This window comes from Coregonus lavaretus, assembly GCF_964263955.1.
Source record: "Coregonus lavaretus genome assembly, contig: HAP1_SCAFFOLD_4802, whole genome shotgun sequence".
NCBI classification, from domain to species: domain Eukaryota; kingdom Metazoa; phylum Chordata; class Actinopteri; order Salmoniformes; family Salmonidae; genus Coregonus; species Coregonus lavaretus.
The window spans coordinates 1-27,900 of NW_028166861.1; the positions used below are offsets into that span (position 1 = coordinate 1).

The 27,900-nt window shown below is 42.4% G+C and overlaps 1 protein-coding gene across 1 annotated transcript; it reads right to left on the bottom strand.

Moving 5' to 3' along the window:
• Positions 1-406: 406 nt before the first annotated feature.
• LOC311114200 (exportin-4-like) lies at positions 407-27,900 on the bottom strand (the record flags this gene model as incomplete). The annotated part of the gene is made up of 8 exons (XM_084189471.1): positions 27,827-27,900; positions 26,519-26,624; positions 26,112-26,253; positions 25,827-25,965; positions 9,457-9,573; positions 9,153-9,306; positions 3,932-4,044; positions 407-564 (listed from the first exon to the last, which is right to left on the bottom strand). Coding segments are annotated over exons 1-8 (995 nt in total), but the record flags the coding sequence as incomplete, so codon positions are not given.

Below are 27,900 nucleotides of genomic sequence, written 5' to 3' on the forward strand. Positions count from 1 at the left end.
GAGAGAGAGAGAGAGAGAGAGAGAGAGAGAGAGAGAGAGAGAGAGAGACTAACTCACTCCGCCCAGCAAGTTACGAGTACCGAGCACACGTGTGTATGTGTGTTTTATTTATACATTAGAGCAGAGTCCTCTTGATTCACATAATAACTACTTTAACTGAGAGGACAGACGAGTCGATTACATACAAAATCACATTACTCATTACTCTACCAGCCTCCAGTCCAAATAATCACTTACAATCACACACACAGCCCACAATGATCAACATGCAGTACAGATGAATCTACATGTGTCATCTTAAAACAACTGCCCAAGTTTCAAACTAATTTAGAGCAGCAGTGTTTCTAGCCCTGGATTGGGTCTATTGAAACCAACCAGAGTTAGTCTAAGGTCCTGACAGACTCACCCATTAATCATGCCGAGGAGCCCCTCCACCAGGTGGGCCAGGTAGGAGACCTGGGCGCTCTCATCAGGGAAGATGGGGCCGTGCATGGAGGCCAGCTGAGCCAGACACTGTAGGGAGTCCTGGGCCATGTCCGAGTCCTCACGGATCTTTCTGTGCACCTGAGGAGACGAGCAGAGAGGAGGGGAGAAGAGGGTTGTGTTGAATAGTTGTTGTTTTTGAGCAAGGCAGAGGTGATGACATACAGCGGTGTCCTCAGAAACGTGCTGATGTGAGTTTCTAAGGACACAGAAGAGTTTTTCCTGATGATGATGACGATAATGATGGTGGTTGTGAGACCATGAAGGTAAAATTAGCAGAAACTGGGTTGAAATATTGACCACGACCTTGTAAAATGTATTGTGCATCTCCGACAAAGCCACACACAAACCTGACCAGGGCCAATCATGCCCCAAAACACCTGACCAAGACACAACGGACAGTCACGGCTCTCGGTTTCCATTCAGTTCACGTTAACCCTGACACTTTTCACAGCTACTTGGGAGTCAAATCACACTGGGGTCTGAGGACTGTCACTGATGACCAGAACAATACAGACAGAATTTTAGGACGAATTGAAGTGACAGACTCACCGTCTTTTGAAGTGATAAGAACAGAGAATCAATGCTCAAAGCGCCAGTCACCGAACCCAGACACAGTAACCCTGGATGTCACCACAAACAATCCTAATCAATAACAGAGCCCGTCTGAATCTCTCAGAGGCAGTCTCAATCAAACCCGGAGTGGATCTTCTCAGAAACAGATTGGTAGTCAGAGTCGACTTGTCATTCTCTGTCAAAGAGGTTGCATGGTGAATCGGCTGCGTAGACACCGAGCGGTGAGCAGGCTTCAGCTCTACTGTGGAGCAACATGTGTTTTCACTGACAAGCAGCGCAATGTGGACGCCTGGCTCTGAACGCTCAGAACTGTCTATTCTCTCGGTCTGCTTTTTCTCTGTTTCTTTTACTGTTATTGTCCCTGAAAAAAACCCAGTGCTAGCCCCACAAGTCCAATGCAACCGTTTGCATGCCACCCAACAGCTCCAGAACTCTCTCCCCACCACTCTCCCTTCTTCCTCTGAGAGACCCCCTCTCTCAACCTCTCTTTCCTTCTCTTCTCCAGCTGTAGTGGCTGGTTGTCAGCCACGGTGATCCGAGGGCTCTGAGGCTAAAGTAGCGAAGCGCAGCCGAGAGACCTCACTGCTGCTGGTGCTGGGTAGTGCTGCCCTCTTCAGAGTGTGAAGTCATTCTCTGGAGGAGAGGAGTGAAGGGGAGGAGAGAGGGAGGGAGGAGAAGGAGAGAAAGCGAGTGCAAGGCCAAAGATTGTACGCCGCACGGGCTCTAAAAACAGCTGCATCAACGAACATCCGCACAACGCTAGCTATGCCAATCGCCTTGAGTCCGACTATAGTTAAAGATAGGCAGGGGGTAGAGGGTAAATCAAAACAAGACTGGGCACTCCTCTGCGGAGTGAGAATGAGAAAGAGAATGAGTCTCCTATTTATAGCAGGAGACAAAGCCTGGTGTCTGTTTCCTCAGGGGATTGGAGGCCTTTCTGGGTTTTTTCAATCAACTGAGCGCTTCCGTTGGATTGTCTCTCTCCTTCTCGCTCTCTCGTTCATTCAGATCCAGTTACTGCCGCCCGGAGTGGAATCAGCCATCGTCACAACAGCATAGGTCCAGCGCTCCAGACGCAGCCCTGATGGTGTTTACTGGGCAAACAGAGCTCTAGTGTGAGAGTGTGTACTAGACACTGACGTTCTGACTTAAAGCAGACGCATCCCTGGGCAAGAGTGGCAGTACACACAGAGACACACAGAATCACAAATTAAAGCCACCCTCTCATCAGTCCAAACCCAATACAAGCCAAAACCAAAGTAAACCACAAACAAAAACAGCCGAAGGCGAAATTACAGCTGGTAGGGAAAATGTTATCTTATCACTCATTTCGCTAGGTGTCAAAAGAACAGAGTGGCATAGTTCCCTGATCTTCTGCCCCTAGCCAAGATATCCTCCCTGGCCTAGACCACTGTCTCAGAGTGGAACTGAGAACACTATTCTCACAGTCTACCTCTAACATTTGTTATTTCTTTCAGATCTGTTTCCTTCAGTCACTGAACTTGAAGCTTCCACTTCGTAATGTAAAGGAGAGTGGATATATGTACTTGGAGGGAGACTTCTTTCGCAACTTCTGCCCCTCTCCAACTCTCCTTAGACCACTTTGCCTCCAAAGTATAGTTGTTTAAAGGAAGATTGACACCCACAGAGGAGGGAGATGAACCCCCTTCAGGGTCCTTAAGAGGGTGTGCGAGGTGGGGGGTACTGTTAACGGGGCCCCCTAATCCCAGGGTAAGGGTGTATTCCTGCCATCGCTCTCTTTGAACTCTGACCCTGGAAGCGCGTGCCTGGACAGCCCCCTCCCTGGGCCGTCACCCTCACAGCTGAGGATTGAGGAGCAGCAGCTGATCACCCCAAAACACACACACACAACAAACAGTTGCACACACACACAGACAGCACTCGTACAATAAGAAGCACCCCACCCACCATAAATACCACAGCGTGGAGGTAAGAGACAGCAGAACTCAGACTGATCAGTGGTCAGATGCAATACAATAGAGATGTTCTGGTCCCAAACCACTCAATGAAAGGAGAGGGGTTTACACACATCCAAAACAATATATAATATCTATATATATATATATATATATATCTATATATATATATATATATATATATATATATATATATATATATATATATATATATATATATATATATATATATATATATATATATACATACATACACACATATATATATATACATATATATACACACATATATATATATACACATATATATATATACACACATATATATATATACACACATATATATATATATATAATGGTTTCAAACAGCTCAAAACATCTTTGGGCTTCTCAACCTCACTCATCCAACAACATTACATCTCATGCCAGTTGTAGAAATTGAGCGATGCAGAATAGAGAGAAGCCTCCAGTGATGTGATATGGCCTGGAGGAGAAGGGAGCAGTATATGGCAGGAGACTGGGACTTGAAAACGCACACAGGGGAGAGTGGCGCAGTATTTGGCAGAGGCACACAGAGAGCCTGGATGTTGAGGGAGAGCTGACGGATTTGTTCCACACTTAATCTCGCTCACACCACTAAACCAGAACGGGCAGCTTCATTTACTACACACACAACACTTTATAAAAACACACGTTTCACTGCCATATCTACACGTCACCTAGGAAAAATACTACATTGCAATATCAAGATCATTTGTAATAAATGCTTCACTATAAAATATGTCACTTGTTTCACATGCCTCATAATACACAGTTCAAACCCTCCCTCTCCCACTCTGTGGTAAGAACCTCAAGAGGAGACAACGGTCAAGGAACGGTCAGCAGGACAGAAGGGTATTCTAGCTACATAGAGAGATGAGGGGAGAAATACTCACGGTGAAGAAGAGGTCCATGACGCGGGTGTCGAGCAGGGCTTCTCTCCAGGTCTCTGTGGGCTTCAGCATCACGTTCTGGGTGGACTCAAACATGGCGATGTAGTGGCGCCCCAGTGATCCCCAGGTTAAGGCCAACAACATGGGGAACGCTGACTCACTCAGGCTCTCACACACCCAAAGCCCCTGTCACTAGAGCCCTGTCTGTCAGTCACAGTGGAATCTGGTCTCTGTCTCCCTCCCTCGCTCTCTTTCTTTCTGCCTGCCACTCTCTCCCTCTCTGAGGTCTGAGTGCAGTGGAAACTTGCGGTTATTCACTCACTAGCTCTCTCTCATCAAGTCTGCCACTCTCTCCTCCCGGACTCTGTTGCCCTCTCGCTCTCTCACACTCAAGACTCTCTCTTTCCTTCGCTGTGTCTTTTTCTCTCCCTCTGTCTGTGCTGAGGCCCAGTGAAGAAACTCCCACAGGAATGCCAGATCAAAGCCAGTCACCGTCAGAGGCCAAGCATTCCACTGGGCCGGACCCACAGTCACTCCCAAATACACACACACACCGCACACACAGACTACAAACACACAGTAACACAAACCGTCGTGCTGAGGAGACAGGTGCCAGCTTTGTGTTTGAGTGTGTGTGCCCCTCTCCACACTCCCTCCAGCAGCCTTGGCTTTAAGGCCTTTTATAAAAAGCCCTGGTCCACCAGAACTCTGAGTGAACCTGAAGAGAGAGAGAAGTAGAGGGAGAGAAAAAAGAGTGAAAAGCCTCTTGGGAAGTGTTGGAGACGGGGTATTAACTCCGGGGACCAACCACTGGAGTTCATATGTGTGAGAGATTTACCTTACTGACAATCATGCATGTATCAATCAAATACAAAATAAAGATTTTGGGGTATATACTCTGCTCAAAAAAATAAAGGGAACACTTAAACAACACAATGTAACTCCAAGTCAATCACACTTCTGTGAAATCAAACTGTCCACTTAGGAAGCAACACTGATTGACAATAAATTTCACATGCTGTTGTGCCAATGGAATAGACAACAGGTGGAAATTATAGGCAATTAGCAAGACACCCCCAATAAAGGACTGGTTTTGCAGGTGGTGACCACAGACCACTTCTCAGTTCCTATGCTTTCTGGCTGATGTTTTGGTCACTTTTGAATGCTGGCGGTGCTTTCACTCTAGTGGTAGCATGAGACGGAGTCTACAACCCACACAAGTGGCTCAGGTAGTGCAGCTCATCCAGGATGGCACATCAATGCGAGCTGTGGCAAGAAGGTTTGCTGTGTCTGTCAGCGCAGTGTCCAGAGCATGGAGGCGCTACCAGGAGACAGGCCAGTACATCAGGAGATGTCGAGGAGGCCATAGGAGGGCAACAACCCAGCAGCAGGACTGCTACCTCCGCCTTTGTGCAAGGAGGAGCACTGCCAGAGCCCTGCAAAATGACCTTCAGCAGGCCACAAATGTGCATGTGTCTGCTCAACGGTCAGAAACAGACTCCATGAGGGTGGTATGAGGGCCCGATGTCCACAAGGTGGGGGTTGTGCTTACAGCCCAACACCGTGCAGGACGTTTGGCATTTGCCAGAGAACACCAAGATTGGCAAATTCACCACTGGCGCCCTGTGCTCTTCACAGATGAAAGCAGGTTCACACTGAGCACGTGACAGACGTGACAGAGTCTGGAGACGCCGTGGACACTACTGAGCCTCATTTTGACTTGTTTTAAGGACATTATATCAAAGTTGGATCAGCCGGTAGTGTGGTTTTCCACTTTAATTTTGAGGGTGACTTGATTTCCATTGATAATTTTTGTGTGATTTTGTTGTCAGCACATTCAACTATGTAAAGAAAAAACTATTTAATAAGATTATTTCATTCATTCAGATCTAGGATGTGTTATTTTAGTGTTCCCTTAATTTTTTTGAGCAGTGTACTAAAGCAGATTTTAGTCTGGGTACCAGTCTAGCTATCATCATTTAGCTATCATTCAACTCCTTGCCACTCCATGTCACGCTAAACAGCCTGGCCTTTCTGCAATCTTCAAATATGAACATTCATTAATAAGCTGAGTAGAACAGAGGTTTTTGATCCTGATTCAATAACCCTCACAGCTATAATCCAATCAAAGGTTATGCAAATATTGGATCTCAATCACTTTTTTCTCTACAGAACACATTGGTATTCATTTGGTTGCTAGCAAGTTTTTTTGTTTGTCCAGACGAAACCAATCTGTCAAAAGTTGCTAGCTCACATAACATTTCTCAAACTTAATACATACTGCAATTCCAACCACAAAACGACTTAGCTTTGTTTTTAACCTAAAAAATACAGCAACTTGCCTAGCTAACAGCTAAATGCTTTTGACTTTGTTATATAATTCTATACTGAACAAAAATAAACGCAACATGCAACAATTTCAAAGATTTTGCAAATAGTTACAGTTCATATAAGAAAATCAGTCAACTTAAATAAATTCATTAGGCCCTAATTTATGGATTTTACATGACTGTGCATGGGTGCAGCCAAGGGTGGGCCTGGGAGGGCATAGCCCCCCCCATCCCGACAATCACGCAGGTGAAGAAGCCGGATGTGGAGGTCCTGGGCTGGCATGGTTCCACGTGGTCTGCAGTTGTAGGGCTGGTTGGCCGTACTGCCAAATTCTCAAAAACAACGTTGGAGGCGGCTTATGGTAGAGAGATGAACATTAAATTCTCTGGCAACAGCTCAGGTGGACATTTCTGCAGTCAGCATGCCAATTGCACACTCCCTCAAAACTTGAGACATCTGTGGCATTCTGTTGTGTGACAAAACAGCAATTTGAATCTGAGATCAAATCACGGATAGGAGGGAATCGTACAGCAAACTGACGAAGAAGCGCTTTGTGTGAGCATGAATGTACATGCTTGTGGAGTGTCACTCAGACACATGGCTGTTGGCATCTTTCTTTCTATCATCACACTGTCTAATCCTCCAGAATCATTTACAGTACTCTGTTACTTCTGCAGAGACAAAGGAAGAGGAGACGTAGAGACAGAGACCTTCTGCTGGGCTCTAAACCCTGCTGCACTAAAACTGGTCTGGTGACAGGTCAAACTCAAGTATTTTCCAGCAGCACTTCTATAGCATTGTTTTAGTATCCAACATTAACAGTTGTTCATAAACTTCCTCTCGATGTACAGCTGTCTGTCAACAGTGTTGCAAGTCATATGACAACTGTGCTGTTGTCTGTAGACATGAAGTGAGATGACACCGTTTTGAAGTGTCTTGACACTATTGGTGTAAACACACTGTGTGTTAAGTAATATTTGAAGACTATATTTAAGTTTGTTTACTTTTAATGAAAGTCTATATTGAACTCATCTAGGTATTTTCTGTCCAGATGACTTTTTGGTCATTGTATTTAGATACAGTACATTGGCAGTGGATGTGTTAAGAGCACAAAGCTATGTTAAGGAGTTGGGGGGGGTTTAAGTGATACATCCTCCACTAAGTCTAGCTTGCAGCCTTGTCATGTGAAATAACACTGGAGGAATGCCCTACACCCCCTCCCCGCTCTCTATCGCTACTGCTCTCCCCAACTTCCCCCTCTCCTGCCTGAGTTAGGACAGCTGCCCCAAGACAGCCTAACTCACCGTTTTGGGGTGTGTGTGTGTTTGAGTCAAGGTCCCCAGTGGGTCAAGGCGAGGGGCAGGTCTGAAGCCTGAGCAAGACCCCACCTCAACCTAAGGTTAATGTCAGTGTGGAGACGCGCTGTCGTACTAACGCACAGGGAGCGTGGCTCAGAGCTGACACACGCCGTGGCCCGGAGGGGGAGTGTGGCGCAGACAGATGCCACACATGCCACGGGTTGGTTTGTGAAGGATCGAGCCACTGTGGTGTTTTAAAAATAGTTTTTGAGGAGGAGAGGAGGGGGGCAAACAGGCTATGGCTGTCAAGCGTACAATTAAGGAGCAGCCCCTTGACACACCCGCTCACGGACACACACACACGGACACACACGCGCACTCACATTCAAACAAAGAGACATATCTGATACATGTGGACAGAAAGCCACACCGCTTTACCTTCCCTGGAGTTCATAAATCTATTCTCTGTTCCAACAATCATCCAGACAGCACGCACACTGACTAACTGCCACTTGAAACACACACACAGGAGGGTGTCTGGCATTCCAGACAGACACTCAACAAGCAGTGGGGTTTAAAGAGGCTGGCGGCCCTCGACCCCCTTGCCTGTCCCCCTTAAAGAGGCCTGGTTATTGGGCTGCTATTTGGTATGGGCACAGACAAACAGGGCCGCTTTGAAAGTGATACATAACCCTGGTTGGCAGCGACGCCACCTCAGATCCATTTAAATACTGAGAGAGGCGGGAGAGAGAGGCTGCCAGTCTGAGTAGGATTAACGCTCCAATGAGCTCAACAGGCCAATGACACACACACACACACTAAGACTTAGAACACACCAACACAAACAAAGCCAAATATGAGAGCAACAAATGAAAACATAATGGTATGACCATATACCACACCCCAAACCTTTTGTACTGTACCCAAGAACCCAGAATGTTCCTTTGACTATAACAAACAAGACCAACGTTTATGTCCAAACTACTACCCTCCAGTGGGTCCTAATCTCTGGTGGGCAGACTACGTAAACATAAAGGACGGCAGGTAGCCTAGCGGTTAGAGCGTTGGGACAGTAACCAAAAGGTCGCTGGTTCGAATACCTGAGCTGTCATGGTGAAAAATCTGTTGATGTGTCCTTGAGCAAGGCACTTAACCCTAATTTGATCCAGGGGTGCTGTACAACTATGGCTGACCCTGTAAAACACCACATTTCAATGCACCTATCTGGTGTATGTGACAATAAAACATATATATTTTAAATAGTACTGTAGAGCTGTCTTTATACTAAGGGCACCGATAGCTGACGAGCAGCAATAGTTCTGGTGCTTGGGTTTTTCATCACAGGTTATTTGGACAACCCACAATTTCACAGGTGTTAGCATCTTTCGAATTTCGGAAAGGGAGGGGACATTCGGCCCCAAACTTGCAAAGAGACGGTTCCGCTCCTAGTTCTAGCATCTCTTCATCTCTTTTCTTAACTCGTATGGACCCAGAACTTAATTGAGTAGCTAACCAATTACGCAAGACTTTAGTTCTAGGTTAACCCAGGTCCTAACCCACCAATGGGGAAACACTGCGGACTAGAGAAAGGATATGATTGGGCGGCAAGAAGTTCCAGCTGAGGACCTGATTGGCCAGGGCCAGGTATCTCTGGAACACTGAGGACATCTGAGCGTTGAGGTTTTCTCTGCGACTGAACTCCTGTAGCACCTCCATTGTCAACATGAAGATCTGATGAAGGTCGTCCTCCTGAACACAAACACACACATCAGGACAAAAATACACACAAAGGTGGCGATGCAAACAAACAAACACACACTCCTGCCAAGTCAGAGAGAACAGTGTTCAGTTAGAGAGGAACAGGAGAAAAAGGAGCAGGAGGAAGAGAGGAGGTCTGACCTGAAAGATGCGTTTGCAGCTGCCGTGGAACTCCATGTTGAGGCCGATGTTACTGGTCTTAGTGGAGCTGGAGAACTCACTGATGAGGGCCGTCAGGATGGAGCAGGCCAGCGTCTGCTGCAGGGGCACACACACACAGAGAGGTCACACACACCGTCTGGTCATATTTCACATTGAGGATAGCTGACAGAGGATAGCAGCCGGCTTACTACGGAGGCCTAATCTAAAAGAGAGCCAGGCTTTGAACCCTCCCTGGCCTCCTGAAGACACAGACTGCCATCTAGTGGAGACAGGAGAGCTCTACTACTTGGAGAGTTCATATCAGGTTGGTGAGACCAGAAATCTCAAAGGAAAAGTGGGAAACAGCATGGGCCTTTAAAAGGGCAACTGCACTTCCTGATTTGGCCTTGTTTTTGAAGTGGGTGTCTCGTGTGCTCACAGGTGGGAAATGTTTGCCAAATTATTTCGCCAATAAGCTTCAGCCAGCTGGTGTGCGACCATGGCAAAATTGATTTGACTTTGGATAGCCTATCTCCGGGGCTGGTTAGGAACTGTCAATAAATACAAATGTAAATTACACTATTGTCCTGTTACACACCTTTTAGTTCTTCAATATTTGTACATCAATTTCTACAATTTATAGTTGGTTTGAGGTTTTTAAGTCATTGAAATTTGGAGCTATTGGAATTTTAACATATTGTCCCATGTACATTATGTAATTTACTGATGGTTCCCAACCTAACCCCATAGGGATATCCAAAGTCAATCCGAATTGACCACGGGCATTACGATTGGGTTGCATGCAGCTGCACTCCGAATTCATGTGTGCTGCCAGCTGTGGGCATGTGGACAGGATTGAAACAAACCCAACCTTAATTTTACGTTGTGATGCAATTCTCACAAAACTCTGTTTTGGACGAGACTGACTTTATGACCAAAATTATCCTATGTACACTTTGAAGTCAATTTTGACAGTAGAATAAATATTTGACTCATATCGATGCCACATAGGCTGTTTTCTAAATGAGAAAATGGTTTTTAGGGGCAGTTACTCTGTAAAGCCAGAAGCACAGTGAAAATCTCCTATCACTATGGGATTTGAGGGAGTGGACTTGTTCATCTTCCAGTGTTTGTAAACATTCTGATGAGCTCTTCTAGCATATCTCTTACATGAGTGTCCTCCTATCACATCTTAGATAATTATGGCATAAAACTTTAATAGTATTACATTCTCTGGTCATCAGACCAGAGAATCTTGTTTCTCATGGTCTGAGAGTCCTTTAGGTGCCTTTTGGCAAACTCCAAGCGGGCTGTCGTGTGCCTTTTACTGAGGAGTGGCTTCCGTCTGGCCACTCTACCATAAAGGCCTGATTGGTGGAGTGCTGCCGAGATGGTTGTCCTTCTGGAAGGTTCTCCCATCTCCACAGAGGAACTCTGGAGCTCTGTCAGAGTGACCATCGGGTTCTTGGTCACCTCCCTGACCAAGGCCCTTCTCCCCCGATTGCTCAGTTTGGCCGGGCAGCCAGCTCTAGGAAGAGTCTTGGTGGTTCCAAACTTATTCCATTTAAGAATGATGGAGGCCACTGTGATCTTGGGGACCTTCAATGCTGCAGAAATGTTTTGGTACCCTTCCCCAGATCTGTGCCTCTACACAATCCTGTCTCGGAGCTCTACAGCCAATTCCTTCGACCTCATGGCTTGGTTTTTGCCATGAACTGTCAACCGTGGGACCTTATATAGACAGGTGTGTGCCTTTCCAAATCATGTCCAATCAATTGAATTTACCACAGGTCGCCTCCAATCAAGTTGTAGAAACATCTCAAGGTTGATCAATGGAAAGAGGATGCACCTGAGCTCAATTTCAAGTCTCATTGCAAAGGGTCTGTATCCTTATGTAAATCAGTTATTTCCGTTATTTATTTATTTTTACATTTGCAAACATTTCTAAAAACCAGTTTCCGCTTTGTCATTATGGGGTATTGGTTGTAGATTGATGAGGAATTGTTTTTATTTAAACCATTTTAGAATAAGGCTGTAACATAACAAAATGTGGAAAAAGGGAAGGGGTCTGAATACTTTCCGAATGCACTGTAGCTATAATTTCTTGGGGCAGCAATTAGACCGAGGTTACAAAACTTTCTTTGATATTGGTCACCAATATCTACATTTCCCAACAGACATAATCATGGAGATGGATGGATATAAATTCCTAAACACAATGATGTGATAGCACAGACATTATCCCAAAATGGTGTCAGTTTGTCACAGGACCACAGCATATGTAATAGGGTTCCTTTTTGTTTTTTGCATCTCCAACAGAGATAGAACATTTCTGGGTGCATTACATGCATTCTGGCAGGAATTTACTAAATCCTATGGATTATCTTGAATTGCAATAACTTATTTCTAAGGTCGTATGATAAAATATGAACATTTTCACATATCTGTGACCAATAAGTTCTCATCAATTTCTTCCTTGAGATCTGTTTCCCATTGTTTTCCCTATAGGTTCTGAGCTATCAGGTAGAGATTAAATCAACCCTTGATATACAGTGGGGGAAAAAAGTATTTAGTCAGCCACCAATTGTGCAAGTTCTCCCACTTAAAAAGATGAGAGAGGCCTGTAATTTTCATCATAGGTACACGTCAACTATGACAGACAAATTGAGGAAATAAGATCCAGAAAATCACATTGTAGGATTTTTTATGAATTTATTTGCAAATTATGGTGGAAAATAAGTATTTGGTCACCTACAAACAAGCAAGATTTCTGTCTCTCACAGACCTGTAACTTCTTCTTTAAGAGGCTCCTCTGTCCTCCACTCGTTACCTGTATTAATGGCACCTGTTTGAACTTATCAGTATAAAAGACACCTGTCCACAACCTCAAACAGTCACACTCCAAACTCCACTATGGCCAAGACCAAAGAGCTGTCAAAGGACACCAGAAACAAAATTGTAGATCTGCACAAGGCTGGGAAGACTGAATCTGCAATAGGTAAGCAGCTTGGTTTGAAGAAATCAACTGTGGGAGCAATTATTAGGGAATGGAAGACATACAAGACCACTGATAATCTCCCTCGATCTGGGGCTCCACGCAAGATCTCACCCTGTGGGGTCAAAATGATCACAAGAACGGTGAGCAAAAATCCCAGAACCACACGGGGGGACCTAGTGAATGACCTGCAGAGAGCTGGGACCAAAGTAACAAAGCCTACCATCAGTAACACACTACGCCGCCAGGGACTCAAATCCTGCAGTGCCAGACGTGTCCCCCTGCTTAAGCCAGTACATGTCCAGGCCCGTCTGAAGTTTGCTAGAGTGCATTTGGATGATCCAGAAGAGGATTGGGAGAATGTCATATGGTCAGATGAAACCAAAATAGAACTTTTTGGTAAAAACTCAACTCGTCGTGTTTGGAGGACAAAGAATGCTGAGTTGCATCCAAAGAACACCATACCTACTGTGAAGCATGGGGGTGGAAACATCATGCTTTGGGGCTGTTTTTCTGCAAAGGGATCAGGACGACTGATCCGTGTAAAGGAAAGAATGAATGGGGCCATGTATCGTGAGATTTTGAGTGAAAACCTCCTTCCATCAGCAAGGGCATTGAAGATGAAACGTGGCTGGGTCTTTCAGCATGACAATGATCCCAAACACACCGCCCGGGCAACGAAGGAGTGGCTTCGTAAGAAGCATTTCAAGGTCCTGGAGTGGCCTAGCCAGTCTCCAGATCTCAACCCCATAGAAAATCTTTGGAGGGAGTTGAAAGTCCGTGTTGCCCAGCGACAGCCCCAAAACATCACTGCTCTAGAGGAGATCTGCATGGAGGAATGGGCCAAAATACCAGCAACAGAGTATGAAAACCTTGTGAAGACTTACAGAAAACATTTGACCTGTGTCATTGCCAACAAAGGGTATATAACAAAGTCTTGAGAAACTTTTGTTATTGACCAAATACTTATTTTCCACCATCATTTGCAAATAAATTCATAAAAAATCCTACAATGTGATTTTCTGGAGAGAAAAAAATTCGCATTTTGTCTGTCATAGTTGACGTGTACCTATGATGAAAATTACAGGCCTCTCTCATCTTTTTAAGTGGGAGAACTTGCACAATTGGTGGCTGACTAAATACTTTTTTCCCTCACTGTAACTTGGCAATCAACTTCTTTGGCGTTGCAGCTTCTTTCAGTATTTTTTCAATGCTAGGTGCTTTAGGTTCATCCAGTTTCTGCTGAAGTGATTGAATACGATTTTTTAGTTGTAAGAACTTAAAAGAACTTGGTCTTGGATAAACCATTTTTTTCTTGTAATTGATCAAATGACAGTAGAGAGCCATCATAGTACATATGCATTAAAATTCATGACACCAATTTGTAACCAGGACTTAAAAGGTATTGTCATTAAAATGCTGGCGGTAATGTGGGGTTGTTTCAAATAGGGCTGCCTGGCGATATGGGTTTCTTCCATTTTATGAATTGATGTACATTGTCTGTTTTTTCTTTAAAGCCTTGGAACCAAAGTATTGAATATATTTTAAATCATAGGTTATTACAGTTATGGCTTCAATACTCCTTCAAGCACAAGGATAGTCTGCTGTCCGTTGTTTAAGTGAACGCAGTTGTGCGGCCCAGTAATACATTTTCATATGAGGTAGTCCGAGACCTCCAGCTTTATAAGGTAAGTGTAAAACATTCAATTTGACTCTTGAGGTCTTTCCATTCCAAATAAAGTTGGAGAGTAGGCCTTTTTTTTTTTTTAAGAAGTTGGATGGAATTGAAACTGTTAAGGCTTGGAATAAATACATCAACCTTGTAATACAGTATATTCATTTTGATTATGTTGACCCTACCTAACACGGAAATAGGGAGAGTTCTCCATTTCTGAACATCAATACATTTACATTTAATCACATTCAATCTTATCTAGTAAAGGAGAGTAGTTGATTTTATATATAATCGAAATTGCACGGTATCAATACACCCAGGTATTTCATATGTGTCCATTTCCATTGAAATCTACTTTCTAAGCTTGAAAAGTCATAATTAGAAATTGGCATTATTTCAGTTTTCTCCCAATCCACTTTGAATCCTGAAGCCTTAAGGACATTGTCTATCTTTCTTGTAACTTTTGTTTTAGGATTGATACAGTTAGTGATCAAATGTTTTAAAGAATGAGTTAATTTCAGAAGGATCCATTGTTATGCTACTATCTAGGGCGGCAGGTAGCTTAGTGGGTAAGAGCGTTGTGCCAGTAACCGAAAGGTCACTGGTTCTAATCCCCGAGCCGACTAGGTGAAAAATCTGTCGATGTGCCCTTAAGCAAGGCACTTAACCCTAATTGCTCATGTAAGTCGCTCTGGATAAGAGCGTCTGCTAAATTACTAAAATGTAATGTAAAAAGGTTTTAAATGCTGTGGATGGTACATTCCTCCTCCTCTTTCTAAAATTGCCAAGCAAGCATTTTCCCCGCACTTTCACCTTGCTCAAGATATTGTTGTTTGGATTTCAGGGCAGCAATATCTACAGAGAAGGTGTTTATTATGTTATATTCAAGCTTCAAAGTGTTCAACTGTTGATGTGTGTCAACATTTCTATCTAAGCTGTGTTTTCTTTCTAAGTCGTGGATTTTCATATGTGAAGAGTAACACATGATACAACCTCTCATATATACTTTAAGAGCTTCCCAGACAACAGTTGTGCATACTTCATTATCTACATTTATTTCCAAAAACAGGTCTCTGTGTACTGAGATATGAGGTAAACTCCTTATCTCAAATCAAATGTAATTTGTCACATGCGCCGAATACAACAGGTGTAGAATTGACCGTGAAATGCTTACTTACGAGTTCTTACTCAACAATGCAGTTAAAAAAGTAAGAAAAAGATTAACCAAAAAACAATAATGAGACTATATACAAGGAGTACCGGTACTGAGTCAATATGCAGGGGTACGAGGTAGTTGAGGTAATTGAGGTACATGTAGGTAGGGGTAAAAGTGACTAGGCAATCAGGATAGAAAATAAACAGTAGTAGCAGCGTATGTGAAGAGTTTGAAAGACTGTGTTTCGTGTGTGTGAACAAATGTAGTCTTAAGTAGTCTGTGTGTGTTAGTGTAGACTTGGTGCTCTGGTACCGCTTGCCATGCGGTAGCAGAGAGAACAGTCTATGACTAGGGTGGCTGGAGTCTGACAATTTTTAGGGCTTTCCTCTGACACCGCCTGGTATAACACATATGGAATCATGTATTAACCAAAAAAGTGTTAAACAAATCAAAATATATTTTATATTCGAGATTCTTCAAAGTAGCCACCCTTCGCCTTGACAGCTTTGCACACTCTTGGCATTCTCTCAACCAGCTTCATGAGGTAGACACCTGGAATGCATTTCAATTAACAGGTGTGCCTTCTTAAAAGTTAATTTGTGGAATTTCTTTCCTTCTTAATGTGTTTGAGCCAATCAGTTGTGTTGTGACAAGGTAGGGGTGGTATACAGAAGATAGACGTATTTGGTAAAAGACCAAGTCCTTATTATGGCAAGAACAGCTCAAATAATCAAAGAGAAACGACAGTCCATCATTACTTTAAGACATGAAGGTCAGTCAATATGGAACATTTCAAGAACGTTGAACGTTTCTTCAAGTGCAGTCGCAAAAATCATCAAGCGCTATGATGAAACTGGCTCTCATGAGGACCGCCAGAGGAAAGGATGACCCAGAGTTACCTCTGCTGCAGAGGATAAGTTCATAAGAGTTAACTGCACCTCAAATTGCAGCCCAAATAAATGCTTCAGAGTTCAAGTAACAGACACATCAACATCAACTGTTCAGAGGAGACTGTGTGAATCAGGCCTTCATGGTCGAATTGCTGCAAAGAAACCACTACTAAGAAGAAGAGACTTGCTTGGGCCAAGAAACACGAGCAATGGACATTAGACCAGTGAAAACCTGTCCTTTGGTCTGATGAGTCCAAATTTGAGATTTTTGGTTCCAACCGCTGTGTCTTTGTGAGACGCAGAGTAGGTGAACGGATTATCGCCACAATTATGTTTCCCACCGTGAAGCATGGAGGAGTGATGGTGCTTGGCGACACTGTTGTTGAGTTATGTAGACTTCAAGGCACACTTAACCAGCATGGCTACCACAGCATTCTGCAGCGATACGCCATCCCATCTGGTTTGTGCTTAATGGGACTATCATTTGTTTTCCAACAGGACAATGACCCAACACACCTCCAGGCTGTGTAAGGGCTATTTAACCAAGAAGGAGAGTGATGGAGTGCTGCATCAGATGACCTGGCCTCCACAATCACCCGACCTCAACCCAATTGAGATGGTTTGGGATGAGTTGGACCGCAGAGTGAAGGAAAAGCAGCCAACAAGTGCTCAGCATATGTGGGAACTCCTTCAAGACTGTTGGAAAAGCATTCCAGGTGAAGCTGGTTGAGAGAATGCCAAGAGTGTGCAAAGCTGTCATCAAGGCAAAGGGTGGCTATTTGAAGAATAGTTGGTTACTACATGATTCCATATGTGTTACTTCATAGTTTTGATGTCTTCACTATTATTCTACAATGTAGTAGAATAATAGTGAAGACATCAAAACTATGAAATATACAGAGGATAGCCCTATTTGGTAAAAGACCAAGTCCATATTATGGCAAGAACAGCTCAAATAAGCAAAGAGAAAATAGTAAAAATAAAGAAAAACCCTGAGTAGGTGTGTCCAAACTTTTGACTGGTACTAATATATATATATATATATATATATATATATATATATATATATATATATATATATATATATATATATATATATATATATATATATATATATATATATATATATACATATACACAGTGGGGGAAAAAAGTATTTAGTCAGCCACCAATTGTGCAAGTTCTCCCACTTAAAAAGATGAGAGAGGCCTATAATTTTCATCATAGGTACACGTCAACTATGACAGACAAAATGAGAATTTTTTTCCAGAAAATCACATTGTAGGATTTTTAATGAATTTATTTGCAAATGATGGTGGAAAATAAGTATTTGGTCAATAACAAAAGTTTCTCAATACTTTGTTATATACCCTTTGTTGGCAATGACACAGGTCAAACGTTTTCTGTAAGTCTTCACAAGGTTTTCACACACTGTTTTGGCCCATTCCTCCATGCAGATCTCCTCTAGAGCAGTGATGTTTTGGGGCTGTCGCTGGGCAACACGGTCTTTCAACTCCCTCCAAAGATTTTCTATGGGGTTGAGATCTGGAGACTGGCTAGGCCACTCCAGGACCTTGAAATGCTTCTTACGAAGCCACTCCTTCGTTGCCCAGGCGGTGTGTTTGGGATCATTGTCATGCTGAAAGACCCAGCCACGTTTCATCTTCAATGCCCTTGCTGATGGAAGGAGGTTTTCACTCAAAATCTGACGAAACATGGCCCCATTCATTCTTTCCTTTACACGGATCAGTCGTCCTGGTCCCTTTGCAGAAAAACAGCCCCAAAGCATGATGTTTCCACCCCCATGCTTCACAGTAGGTATGGTGTTCTTTGGATGCAACTCAGCATTCTTTGTCCTCCAAACACGACGAGTTGAGTTTTTACCAAAAAGTTCTATTTTGGTTTCATCTGACCATATGACATTCTCCCAATCCTCTTCTGGATCATCCAAATGCACTCTAGCAAACTTCAGACGGGCCTGGACATGTACTGGCTTAAGCAGGGGGACACGTCTGGCACTGCAGGATTTGAGTCCCTGGCGGCGTAGTGTGTTACTGATGGTAGGCTTTGTTACTTTGGTCCCAGCTCTCTGCAGGTCATTCACTAGGTCCCCCCGTGTGGTTCTGGGATTTTTGCTCACCGTTCTTGTGATCATTTTGACCCCACAGGGTGAGATCTTGTGTGGAGCCCCAGATCGAGGGAGATTATCAGTGGTCTTGTATGTCTTCCATTTCCTAATAATTGCTCCCACAGTTGATTTCTTCAAACCAAGCTGCTTACCTATTGCAGATTCAATCTTCCCAGCCTGGTGCAGGTCTACAATTTTGTTTCTGGTGTCCTTTGACAGCTCTTTGGTCTTGGCCATAGTGGAGTTTGGAGTGTGACTTTTTGAGGTTGTGGACAGGTGTCTTTTATACTGATAACAAGTTCAAACAGGTGCCATTAATACAGGTAACGAGTGGAGGACAGAGGAGCCTCTTAAAGAAGAAGTTACAGGTCTGTGAGAGCCAGAAATCTTGCTTGTTTGTAGGTGACCAAATACTTATTTTCCACCATCATTTGCAAATAAATTCATAAAAAATCCTACAATGTGATTTTCTGGGGAAAAAATGCTCATTTTGTCTGTCATAGTTGACGTGTACCTATGATGAAAATTACAGGCCCCTCTCATCTTTTTAAGTGGGAGAACTTGCACAATTGGTGGCTGACTAAATACTTTTTTCCCCCCACTGTGTGTGTGTATATATATATATATATATATATATATATATATATATATATATATATATATATATATATATACATATACACACACACACACAGTGAGGGAAAAAAGTATTTGATCCCCTGCTGATTTTGTACGTTTTCCCACTGACAAAGAAATGATCAGTCTATAATTTTAATGGTAGGTTTATTTGAACAGTGAGAGACAGAGTAACAAAAAAATCCAGAAAAATGCATGTCAAAAATTTTTATGCATTTATTTGCATTTTAATGAGGGAAATAAGTATTTGACCCCCTCTCAAATCAGAAAGATTTCTGGCTCCCAGGTGTCTTTTATACAGGTAACGAGCTGAGATTAGGAGCACACTCTTAAAAGGGAGTGCTCCTAATCTCAGCTTGTTACCTGTATAAAAGATACCTGTCCACAGAAGCAATCAATCAGATTCCAAACTCTCCACCATGGCCAAGACCAAAGAGCTCCCAAGGATGTCAGGGACAAGATTGTAGATCTACACAAAGCTGGAATGGGCTACAAAACCATCGCCAAGCAGCTTGGTGAGAAGGTGACAACAGTTGGTGCGATTATTCGCAAATGGAAGAAACACAAAAGGACTGTCAATCTCCCTCGGCCTGGGGCTCCATGCAAGATCTCACCTCGTGGAGTTGCAATGATCATGAGAACGGTAAGGAATCAGCCCAGAACTACACGGGAGGATCTTGTCAATGATCTCAAGGCAGCTGGGACCATAGTCACCAAGAAAACAATTGGTAACACACTACGCCGTGAAGGACTGAAATCCTGCAGCGCCCGCAAGGTCCCCCTGCTCAAGAAAGCACATATACAGGACCGTCTGAAGTTTGCCAATGAACATCTGAATGATTCATAGGAGAACTGGGTGAAAGTGTTGTGGTCAGATGAGACCAAAATCGAGCTCTTTGGCATCAACTCAACTCGCCGTGTTAGGAGGAGGAGGAATGCTGCCTATGACCCCAAAAACACCATCCCCACCGTCAAACATGGAGGTGGAAACATTATGCTTTGGGGGTGTTTTTCTGCTAAGGGGACAGGACAACTTCGCCGCATCAAAGGGACGATGGACGGGGCCATGTACCGTCAAATCTTGGGTGAGAACCTCCTTCCCTCAGCCAGGGCATTGAAAATGGGTCGAGGATGGGTATTCCAGCATGACAATGACCCAAAACACACGGCCAAGGCAACAAATGAGTGGCTCAAGAAGAAGCACATTAAGGTCCTGGAGTGGCCTAGCCAGTCTGCAGACCTTAATCCCATAGAAAATCTGTCGAGGGAGCTGAAGGTTCGAGTTGCCAAACGTCAGCCTCGAAACCTTAATGACTTGGAGAAGATCTGCAAAGAGGAGTGGGACAAAATCCCTCCTGAGATGTGTGCAAACCTGGTGGCCAACTACAAGAAACGTCTGACCTCTGTGATTGCCAACAAGGGTTTTGCCACCAAGTACTAAGTCATGTTTTGCAGAGGGGTCAAATACTTATTTCCCTCATTAAAATGCTAATCAATTTATAACATTTTTGACATGCATTTTTCTGGATTTTGTTGTTGTTATTCTGTCTCTCACTGTTCAAATAAACCTACCATTAAAATTATAGACTGATCATGTCTTTGTCAGTGGGAAAACGTACAAAATCAGCAGGGGATCTAATACTTTTTTCCCACACTGTAGCTACCAAGTTAGCAACACAATGCATACCTGGAGCCCTGAGCTGGATATCATTTATTTGACACATCTTAGATTTCTTATAGTTAGACTTAACTTATGGTTATAAGCAGTGGCGTAGCACGCAGACCCGCATTTTCTCTCACTGTATGTGTGTGTGTGTTGGGCTGTCAGTGTACAGTGCCTTCAGAGAGTATTCACACCCCTTTACTTTTTCCACATTTTGTTGTTACAGCTGGAATTTAAAATGTATTACATTTAGATTTTGTCGTCACTGGCCTACACACACAATACCCCATAATGTCAAAGTGGAATTATGTTTTTCAAAATTTTTACGAATTAATAAAAGATGAAAAGCTGAAATCTCTTGAGTCAATAAGTATTCAACCCCTCTGTTATGGCAATAATAAATACATTCAGGAGTAAAAATTATGCTTACCAAGTCACATAAGTTGCATGGACTCACTGTGTGCAATAAGTGTTTAACATGATTTTTTTATGACTACCTCATCTCTGTACCCCACACATACAGATAATTGTAAGGTCCCTCAGTCGAGCAGTTAATTTCAAACACAGATTCAACCACAAAGACCAGGGAGTTTTCCTAATACCTCGCAAAGAAGGGCAGCTATTGGTAGATGTGTAAAAATACAAAAAGCAGGCATTGAATATTCCTTTGAGCATGGTAAAGTTATTAATTACACTTTGGATGGTGTATCAATAAACCCAGTCACTACAAAGATACAGGCATCTTTCTTAACTCAGTTGCCGGAGAGGAAGGAAACCACTCAGGGATTTCACCATGAGGCCAATGTTGACTTTAAAACAGTTACAGATGTTAATGCTGTGACAGGAGAAAACTGAGGATGGATCAACAACATTGTAGTTCCTCCACAATACTAACCTAAATGAAAGAGTTAAAAAAAGGAAGAATGTACAGAATAAAAAATATTCCAAAATATCCTGTTTGCAATAAGGTACTAAAGTAAAACTTTTTTTAAATGTGGCAAAGAAATGAACTTCATGTCCTGAATACAAAGTGTAATGTTTGGGACAAATCCAACACAACACATCACTAAGTATCACTCTTCATATTTTCAGTAAAAATAAACAGAATAGAGATAAGCACAGGCAAAATCCTAGAGGAAAACCTGGTTCAGTCTGCTTTCCAACAGGCACTGGGAGACAAATTCACCTTTCAGCAGGACAATAACCTAAAACACAAGGCCAAATATACACTGGAGTTGCTTATCAAGAAGACACTGAATTTTCCTGAGTGGCCTAGTTACAGTTGGACTTATATCGGCTTTAAAAATCTATGGCAGGACTTGAAAATGGCTAACATGACAGAGCTTGAAGAATTTAAAAAAAAATAATGTGCAAATATTGTACAATCCAGGTGTGCAAAGCTCTGAGAGACTTACCCAGAAAGACACACAGCTGTAATCACTGCCAAAGGTTATTCTAACATGTATTGACTCAGGGGTGTGAATACTTATGTAAATTAGATATCTGTACTTCATTTTCAATAAATTAGCCAACATTTCTAAAAACATGTTTTCACTTTGTCATTATGGGGTATTGTGTGTAGATGAGTGAGAGAAAAAAATATATTTAATCCATTTTGAATTCAGGCTGTAACACAACAAAATAGGAATAAGTCAATGGGTATGCATACTTTCTGAAGGCACTGTAATTGTTCAACAAAGAGCTGGAAATAATAATTGAAAGATGCATAATTGTGGGCTTTGCGCATATAAACTGTCTTGTTTATAAACTCGGCATTTGCCCATGTTTCTTCAACATTCATTTAAGGTGGAACTGACAGCGTTTTAGCAACATTAAATCGTATTAAAATCTGTTCATATACACCCCCAGGAAGAATAAGACACCTTTTTTTACATTTTCTGACAAGCGAACACTTAGATATGGTCCTTTTCACATTTTCATAAATTCATAGAATGTTTGAGAATGACGTATAGTAAGGCCTCTATATTCTATATAAATTATGGAAAATTAAGACACCGCAGTAAATAAAACCTAATAAAAACATCTGTCTTGTCCAGGACCGGAGTCTACGCAGACCGTTGCGCCATAGCCAATTAGCTATTAGCTACATTAGGCCTATATACAAGTAAGCCTTTTGTCACACGGGCCTGCCATCATTCACTTTGAACTGGACTGTGTTTACAGGCAGTAGCAACAGTGCGAATTTAGATCATTCGAACACACAAAACACCTGAATGGATTTCTACAAATATGTAAATACCACAGGAGTCCTCTTACATTTGTGAACTTCACAGTCCTATTGATCAAACAACCATGAAAAGGTAGGCTATCCCCCCCTCAGTTGCCTATGCACATCATCAACAACAAGATCAACAACTTATACTAGCCAGAGCAAGACGAGCTAAAATCTAATGAGGGAACGTTAATGTCCACTAATAAATGCTGTATATAGCATTTTAACATATTAAAACAAGAGATAAATAATATTTGTCCAGTCTTTGCTGCTATGCTTGCAGATGTGCATAATATGCTGCTACCCTGATCAAAAAGTATTTAATAACTCCAAATAAAAAAACATAGCTATAGGTTGTTGTAACATTTAAACTTTAAATGTTTTTCATTTTTTTGCACTGCATGGATCACCGGTGTGGTTGAATGCAGCATTGCTGTATGGTGCACTCAAAATGTATTGTAGCCAGGCTACTGCTCAAATGTTGCTGTAATAGGCCTACATGTTTCTCCTTTGTATGGTGTTTTGTTGCAGGTTTCGTTTTTTGGTTAGTCATTGTCAAGCTTTAAAAACCGAAGCTAGACTGCAACATTTTAGTAGCCTAGCTAGGAATGTGGCATTTGTCTGTACACGTTCCCTCCGCTGCTCGCTGTAAACGGGACACACGAAAGCAGTGCAATCGAAGTTGAATTCACCGATGCGAGGCTGTAATTTCATAAAGTAGATGACTCAACTGTTGACTCATTTATTCACGCTTGTGTGTCCTATTTGGCCCACAGGCCTTGTTTGACATGTGCTCTAGCCTATTAGCTATGACTGACTTGTGATTTTGCCCTTGCTAGTTTGATTGTATTAACATTCCCAGCCTTAGTTACAGTCGTCCGTTTTTGTTCAAAATATTGAGTCATTGAAACTGAAACACCTGAAACACCCGAATGGGTGGAGGCAGTTAACAATGTACCCAACCAGCTGTAATTTACAACCTGATATCAATATGATTTTTGACTACTAAGAAATGTATTGTTGAATTATATTAATCATGTATGGAACTGCATCCATCTATTCTGCCAACAATGCCTTACTGTACACCATGGAATTCGGAGTCAAATAGAACCCATTTTTAAAACCTTTTATAAAGTTAGTTTTGAAGGATAAACTGGGAATTTGATATTTTTAACTAATATTATGATTGTCTATTTCATATCTGCAAAGTAGTTAAAAAACGCTGTCAGTTCCACTATAACCAATTCATTAACATTATTTATTGTATTTTCTATGGAAGAATAAAAAGAAAAATATAATCAACACAGGATGATATGTTGCCCACATTAATAACACATTTTTCAATGAATATATACATTTCCCCGTTATCATGCCTTAATTCGGGCAAAAGTAAATTACATTTGAAAAAAGAAGAGCGAGAGAGCAACAAAAATAAAAGTATTGTGTGTTTACAATTTCAGCATCTTAGGCTGTATGACATTTGATCCCTCCCAGTCTTTTTTTTTTTTACATATGAGCCATTTAAATGTTTCCCACCCACTCATGCCTTTGTAGCCTATTAGCTGGGGAGCAATTAAAAAAGAATCGTCCAGATCATAGAAATCATCATGTAGTCTTGTTCACTTGTCAGTTCGTTACTTAAACAAATAGATCATGGCTATAGCCTACCAATTAATGGGTTGTCATTTAGACTGTATAGCCAATAGTCATTAAAGTGTTATTAATTTAGACAGATTGCTTGAGTGGTGCTGTGATTGTCTTTTCAATAGGTGTGTGAGTGAAGGCATTAACAATTTCTTTTTTTGTGTTTTGGTGTAATAATCCATCATTCACTAATGTCAGTAGCCTAAACAGTTCCAGTGCCCCATATGTCATACATTGTCTGTTGGGAGGCTGTCCTGTAGTCTATACAGTTCATTCATTGCCATTTCCACCGTTCTCCTTGTCCAGGTTTACCAGGAATCGGGTAGCTTCTTTTGCTGATTTCAGTGTGATGTTTCTTTCCTTCCATTTGACCCATAGTTGTGCGGGGTAAACCAGAAAGGGGATTCGTTTTTTTCCATAGCTTTTTCTTTATAAAGGTTGAATTCTCTGTATTTCATGTAGAGGTCTCTGCTCATGTCGACGTTGATCCGATAGCCCTCATACATCAAAGGTCCGACTCCTGACCTTTTCGCTTGGATGGCCAGTCGTAGAACTTTAACTTTGTCCATATATTTAAGGAACTTTGCAATGATGGCCTTTGGTTTGCTGCTCGTGTCCCCTCTCGGCCTGCCTGTTCTGTTCGATGTGCTTGTTCGATTGTGGGAGCCCATGTGAAGTTCTCCTGGCCCAGTATAATTTTTCCATTCCAGTTGTTTCACAGCTTTCAGGTAAATTTACGAAACTAAGATGTGAACGGCGACTGAAGTCCTCCATCCCGTCTAATCTTTCAGTAAGCCCCGTAATTATGTATTTTTGTTCATCCACGGTTTTCTGGAGCTTTTCTTGTGCGGTTTCTCCAGGGTTAACCCGATATCGTCCTCCTCCACGTGTTTGCCCAGTCCAGTCATATCAGTTTTCGATTTTTTTGACATGAGATATTTTCTTAATCTGCTTACACAGTTTCATTGCCAGTGCAAATTTCTGTTAGTGTTGTCTCTAAATTGACTTTAGTCGAGTCGTCAGCTACTTGGTCCATGGTCGCGTTGTTTCACTGTTTGTCTCTATTTCTTGATCTAGTATTTGCCATAACATGCAGTTGCCAACATAACGTTTCAGTTATTGCTTGACTTTAGAGTTGAGTTCTTTCCTATTTAAGAGACATTTATAGTAAAGAAAGGGAATGCCAAACGGATCACCTTCAACTGACTGCCTCACGGTCGCCATACCGGAAATCATATTTTCTATGTTTTACATATTACGTGATAGGACTTTGATAATCATAGTGGAGTCAAGAATACATGTCTCTCTTGCGTCGGTGATGAGTTTATGAATTAGGCCTGTGTTTCTTACCACTGTTGGGTTGCCGCTGCTGATGAGCTGGCTGACTTCGTGGAAGATGCCTTTACAGTTGATGGACTTGTCCAGAGAACCTCTCTTTACTATGACCGCTACAGCCAGCAGGATCTGCTCCCGGACATACTTCTGCAGACTGGGGGAGAGAGAGGAGAGAAATACTTTAAACCTGCATCAGAGGCCTGCATGAGGTGAGATTGAGACATACTTGAGAATCTAATTAATGCTGCCTCTACACACACTGACACACACACACACACTGACTCATACACACATGCCTACTTCGGTCTCTGTAAGACGTAGGTGAGGAGGAATGTTCGGAGTGACTCAATGCTGGCCTTCTCCAGCAGGATCCACTCCCGTACCACCGCCTCCATGACGGCTGTAGCCGCCTGGAACAGCACATAGTCTACCTTACTGGTCTCTGTGGAGGGAGAGACAAATTCATCACAGAGACAGAATTACAGGTCTCTGTGGACACGCATGCACATAGCACACACACAGTATCACATGTCTCTGTGGGAAAACACAGCACACTCAAACATAAGTTAATGAGTTCACTAAACAAAAACCATTGAAACAACTACTAACCAACCTCAGGAGATACAGCGGATAACACAAACAGTAAGTAACACACAAACAAACAAATATTGAGGAGTGTTTTGAAGCATTTGTATAGTGATTCTTACCTAAGATGTGTTTGCAGACAGCGAAGGGTGATTTAGACTTCCTGAAGGAGAGGAATATGTGCTCTGCATGCTGCCTCTGTTCTGTATTGACCATGGACGGTGGTGCCTAAACACACACACACACACCATTAGTGTACAGTCAATTACTACACCACATCTAAACTTTGTACAGTAAGTCACACACACACCACTTTAAATTATTCCCACAGATGGACAGCTAAGCACACACAAGCAGTCAGCCAAGGAGTGTGGCTATAATTCAGCTCTGCAGGAAAATCACATTCCAGGTCTAGCCTAATTGCAGTAAAGGCAGCTCTCTGACTCACGGCAGCCAGGAGGAGAGAAAGACCCTTTATCTGCCCTGACCACAGGCATGACAGGGCCTTCCTACCCACAACCCTCCTTCCCATGCCCAACCCTTCCCCCTAAGCTATACACACACTAGAGCTCACATTTGTTTAGAATCTCAATTTTAACACATTATAACCTGGAAGGTGTTATAAGGGAATAGTTGAGCGCACCTTAAAGGTGCATAAGGGTAAAAGAGTGGAGTTTCAATGCACTTTGTCATTAACTCATGTCTATTAAACATCAGCCTATTCCTGGAGAGCAGAAACATAACAAAACACTATTAGTGAGACCTAATAGTAGTAATAAATAAATATGTAGCTAATATAATTAACTTGTCCAAATAGCTTTGATTTCTTCGAATGAGAGGGAATCAAGGTAACGGGCACGAGCTCCCCAGAGCACTTCAGTCACCAAGCATGGTGCTTGATCAAGAACTTTTAGCCAACACTTGGTTAGCTAATTGTTTCCAATATATGACTTTTATTTTTTACTAAAACTATGTTTTTTGATCTATTCAGGGAGTTGAGATAGCGCCCTCCTTGACTGTTGCATAACGTTGGTCACAAATCGAGGGTAAAGTCAGTAACTACTAGCTATGGTGAATCAACAGCGTGTCTAACGACGCGGTGCAATGGGGATGCTCACCGAACTGTCGAGTGTGGAAGAAATACAACTACATATTGTATCAAACTAACTAAACAAACATGTGTGTTCTACTAGTTAAGTTTTTAGGAAAAATCGTCACAAGACACTGTCACACATCGCTAGTGGCTTTTGGGTGATGATGGCTATCCTAGATTTTTTTGCGGGATGGAGACAGCACTGCGCCACGCATCGCTATCCTTTCTCAGATAAATAACTGTGTCCGCTAAATCACTCGCCGTCTCATAACTCTCAGTAAAACCAAGAACGAACCACATACCAAAAAACACACAAAAATGAGATTATATTACTCACCATTAAAACTTTGGCAGCGCTTTCCAGCTGTGAAATCACTTCTGGTGAACCGACCGCCGCCATCATGGTCCCTC